The sequence below is a fragment of the Lactuca serriola genome, chromosome 8 (genome assembly GCF_051521515.1).
Source record: "Lactuca serriola cultivar US96UC23 chromosome 8, Lser_US96UC23_V15, whole genome shotgun sequence".
In the NCBI taxonomy this organism is placed as follows: Eukaryota; Viridiplantae; Streptophyta; class Magnoliopsida; order Asterales; family Asteraceae; genus Lactuca; species Lactuca serriola.
In genome coordinates, this window is record NC_136415.1 from 293,989,775 (window position 1) to 293,994,213 (window position 4,439).

The window sequence follows — 4,439 nt, forward strand, 5'->3', positions numbered from 1 at the left end:
CAGATAGCCACATTGATACATACGAAGGACCATGACTTCCCCCAAGCTAGACGAACGGTTCTGGTGCACATACTTCCCCACTACCTTAGACGGCATGCAGGGACACAGTTTAAGAAATTGCGCCCAAGAAACATCAACAACTTTAGCCAACTAAAGTACCTTTTTCTAATCAACTTCATGCAACTCCGGAAGTACAAGGGTGATTTCCACTCGATCATTGGGTGCAAAGCAACACTAGATGTCCCAGGGCACAATGAGGGGTTGATCGCGGGAGCATTCACATGGGGATTGTTACTAGGGTTGTTGTCCCAGAAACTCATGGGAAAGAAACCCCAAACAAGGGCAGAACTAAAGGAGCGAGTGGAACGATTCCTACGCCAAGAAGAAGGCGAAACCTCGAAGCAGGCATATCTCATCGCCATGACATCTTCGCTGGAAAATGAAGCCACCACCCTACTACCCATCACGATCCTCGGGGGGGGGGGGAGGCAAGTTCATGGGGAGAGATAGATGGTTGCAGGGGCGTTTCAGACCTTTCATTAAAGATGAGAGGCGGGGAAGACGATCAGAAGTCTACACAGTCGATGAGAAACTGGCGGCAAAAGGCACCAAGAAGCGGTATTGTGAATACCACAAGAGTAGGACACATGACACAATATTCAGTTCTAAAAAGGGAAATTGAGGAAAAGCAACTAAAGGGAAACATGATAGAAATTGCCAAGAGCCGACGAGCCAAATTTGATGCAGAAAAGCCCAAAGATGCTGCTGGAAGGGTAGATCCTTACGATCTACTACAAAAGGGAGAGAGCATAATGCGTGGCGAACACACGAAGCATCACAAAAGCAATGCAGGGGTTGACGTTCTCCATAAACCACCCAAGCCCAACCAGCTGGAGCGGGAACAACCCCCTTGTCATCCAAGGATCCATTTGAGATGTCATCGTTCATCGAGTATACGTCGATATGGGAAGTTCTGCAGACATCATCTATGAGCATTGTTTCCGGCTGCTATCGAACGCGTGGAAGGAAGGCCTGAGGCCAGCCGTAGGCTAACTCACAAGTTTCATAGGACACATCTTGTGGCCCTTAGGTACGATTCACTTACCGTTTACATTAACCAGCCAAGACAAAACCAAGCAACAGACCGCCTTGGTGGATTTTGTGGTCGTACGACATCCGTCAGAACACAATGTCATATTGGGACGGACGAACCTACTAAAGTTCGGAGCAATCTCATCAAAAATCCATGGAATAGTGAAATTCAATACAAGCCAAGGACCAGGGACAATCCTAGCCACTCCCCCAAGGGAGCTCAAATGTTAAGAGATCATGCAACCAAGAGACATCTCAGCTGGAGCCAAGAGACCGAGGCCAGACTCGTCAAATGGGGGAAAGGTAATTAACAGGGAATACCCAAACCAACAAGTGAATGCAGGAAAGACTCTCCCTGCAAAAACGAGGAAAGCTTTGGTTCAGCTGTTGTAGAAGTATAAACATGTGTTCGCCTGGACTCCTACAGACATGGTGGGGGTTGACCAAGGAATCATCAAACACAAGCTAATGATAAAACTAAGAGCTAAGGAAATAAAGCAGAAGAAGCGAGTACAAGGAGGAGACCGCAACAAGGCAAACAATACAGAAGTGGTCAGATTGACCAGCGCCAAAATCCTTAGGGACTCGATTTTTCCCACATGGATCGCTAAGACGGTGATGGTAAAGAAACACGACGCTAGTTGGCACATATGTATTGATTACTTAGATCTCAACAAAGCATGTCCCAAGGATTGCTATACATTACCAGAGATAGACCAGAAAGTATAGTCCCTGCAAGGTTTCCAGTGGAAATGCTTCCTGGACGTATACAAGGGGTACAATCAAATCCTAATGAGCAAAAATGACGAAGAGAAGACAACCTTCTACACTGATCACATCGCCTTCTGCTACACAAAAATGTCGTTTGGATTAAAGAACGTCGGGGCAACCTACCAACGACCGGTCGATTCCCTGTTTGCCAACCTAATTGGCAGGAACATCGAAGTCTTCGTTGACGACATGGTCATTAAAAGCCTAGACGAGCAGAGGCTACTACGTGACGTGGAGGAGACGTTGCATATCCTGGAAAAAACTAAGATGAAATTGAACCCTGCCTTAGTGGTAGAAGAAGGACAATTCTTGGGGTATTATGTGACAAAGGAGGGGATCCAACCAAGCCTAGCCAATATAAGCGAGCTCGAGGAGACGCCTTTCCCAAACACGCTAAGAGACGCTCAAGGGTTGAATGGAAAACTAACGGGGCTCAACCGACTCATCTCCAAGTCATCCGAGAAAGCCATGCCCCTATTCCATACACTCAAAGGGTGCATAGAAAAGAATAGTTTCCAATGTGCATCAGAAGCCGAGCCCGCACTAGACAAAATAAAAAAGGCGATACACACACTCCCTACCTTGGCCAGCCCAATACCAGGGGAAACGCTGTAGGTCTACCTTTCCGCATCAAAAGATGCCATTTCGTTAGTGCTAGTAGTTGAGAGACAAGAGCAACAACTCTCGATCTACTTTGTGAGTCGGGCCCTACAGGGGCCCGAAATCAACTATCCAATCATCGAAAAGCTGGAGCTCGCCTTAATCTACACAGCACAGAGGCTCCGCCGATATTTCCAGGTCCATCAGATAGAAGTGTTAACTAGCTGCCCGATCAAGCAAGTGCTCCTGAAGCCCGAAACATTTGGACGACTAGCAAAATGGGCCATAGAGCTGGGGGAGCATGACATCAGCTATCGCCTCAGGATAAGCATCAAGTGACAAGCATTAGCAGATTTCCTACTTGACATCCTAGGGGATTTGTAGAAAGAAATAATTGGCACAACCAGACAAGGGTGTCTGGAGGAAAAATCCGACCAACAGTGGACTCTCTACACGGATGGAGCCTCCAGCAAAGAAGGCTCGGGTGTAGGTCTAATCCTAACCAGTCCTACGGGTGAAGAAATTACAGACACCTTACGGTTCTACTTCCTCACCTCCAACAAAGAAGTCGAATATGAAGCCTTGTTGGATGGTCTCGGATTGGCAGTAAAAATGGGGGCGAAAAGGGTTATAGCTCTGGCTGATTCACGTCTAGCAGCCAACCAAGTCACGGGAGAATTCGAATCAAAAGATAAACAGATGGAAATATATGTCAAGGCGGTACAACGAATCACAAGCTCACTGAAGAGTTTCACAATAAAGCAGATCTCGAGGGGAATCAATAGGCGAGCAGATGCCCTTAGCAAGCTAGCATCAACATGTTTTGGGCACCTCTCTAAGGAAGTTTTGGTGGAGGTATTAAAAGAGAGGAGCATCGACGAGCGCCAAGTTGACTCCCTATCTACAACACGACCCAACTAGATGATGTCTATCATGGATTACCTGTAACATTGCATACTCCCCGACGATCACGAAGAGGCATGGAAAACAAGGATACGAGCTCCTAGTATGCAATCCAGGGGGGAGCGTTGTATAGGAAAGGCCATACGGCTCCATGGCTTAAATGCATAGACGGTGAGTTAGGGAAGGAGGTATTAAAGGAAGCACACATGGGGTCAGCTGGAGCCCATGAGGGAGTGCGGGCGCTCACAGGCAAAATGCTACGTATGGAGCTCTACTGGCCAGACATACATGAGGACGCCGTTGAACTAACCCGTGCGTGCGTGGAATGCCAGAGCTCTTCGACAGCGCTAACAGTACCCCCATCTAAATTAACGAGTATAGCCAGCCCGTGGCCCTTTTATCAGTGGGGGATCGATGTCGTCGGCCCTTTCTCAGAAGCACCAGGGAAAGTGAAGTTCTTAGTCATGGCGGTGGACTATTTCGCGAAATGGATAGAAGCCGAACCGTTAGTATGTATCACCGGAAAGCAGATAATTAAATTCATGTGGAAAAATATCATAACGAGATTTGGGACGCCCAAAATTTTGATCAACGATAATGGGTTATAGTTCGCTGAGAACCCTTTCAGGAATTGGTGCATCGAAAAAGGAATAGAGTAAATGTTCACGTCCGTGCGCATCCTCAAGCCAACGGACAAACAGAGGTGTCTAATAGGACGTTAGTACAAGGGATTAAAAAAGCGATTAGGCAAAGCAAAAGGCAACTAGGTAGACGAACTACTAGAAGTTGTTTGGTCATATCGAACCACACCACGGACTAGAACAAAGGAGACACCGTTCAGCTTCGCTTATGGAGCCGAGGCGATGCTGCCTGCAGAAATAATGATAGGGTCAATACGAGCGGAGTATTGTCAGGAGCAAGAAAACAATGAAAATCTAAGGGAAAATTTGGACCTCTTGGAAGAACGACGAGAAGGCTCGAGTATGCGTCAGGCCGCCTACAAAAAGGTAGTAGAAAGATACTACAACCAGCGAGTCAAAGACAAGGCTTCGTAGGTCGGGGATTATGTCCTA

General features: G+C 47.2%; 1 protein-coding gene across 1 annotated transcript; it reads left to right on the forward strand.

Annotated features, from left to right (window-relative positions):
* Nucleotides 1-3,572: 3,572 nt before the first annotated feature.
* On the forward strand, nt 3,573-3,974 carry LOC145068192 (uncharacterized). The gene has a single exon (XM_079015168.1). It carries the CDS (start codon nt 3,573-3,575, stop codon nt 3,972-3,974), a length of 402 nt encoding a protein of 133 aa, XP_078871294.1.
* The last annotated feature ends 465 nt before the right edge of the window (nt 3,975-4,439 follow it).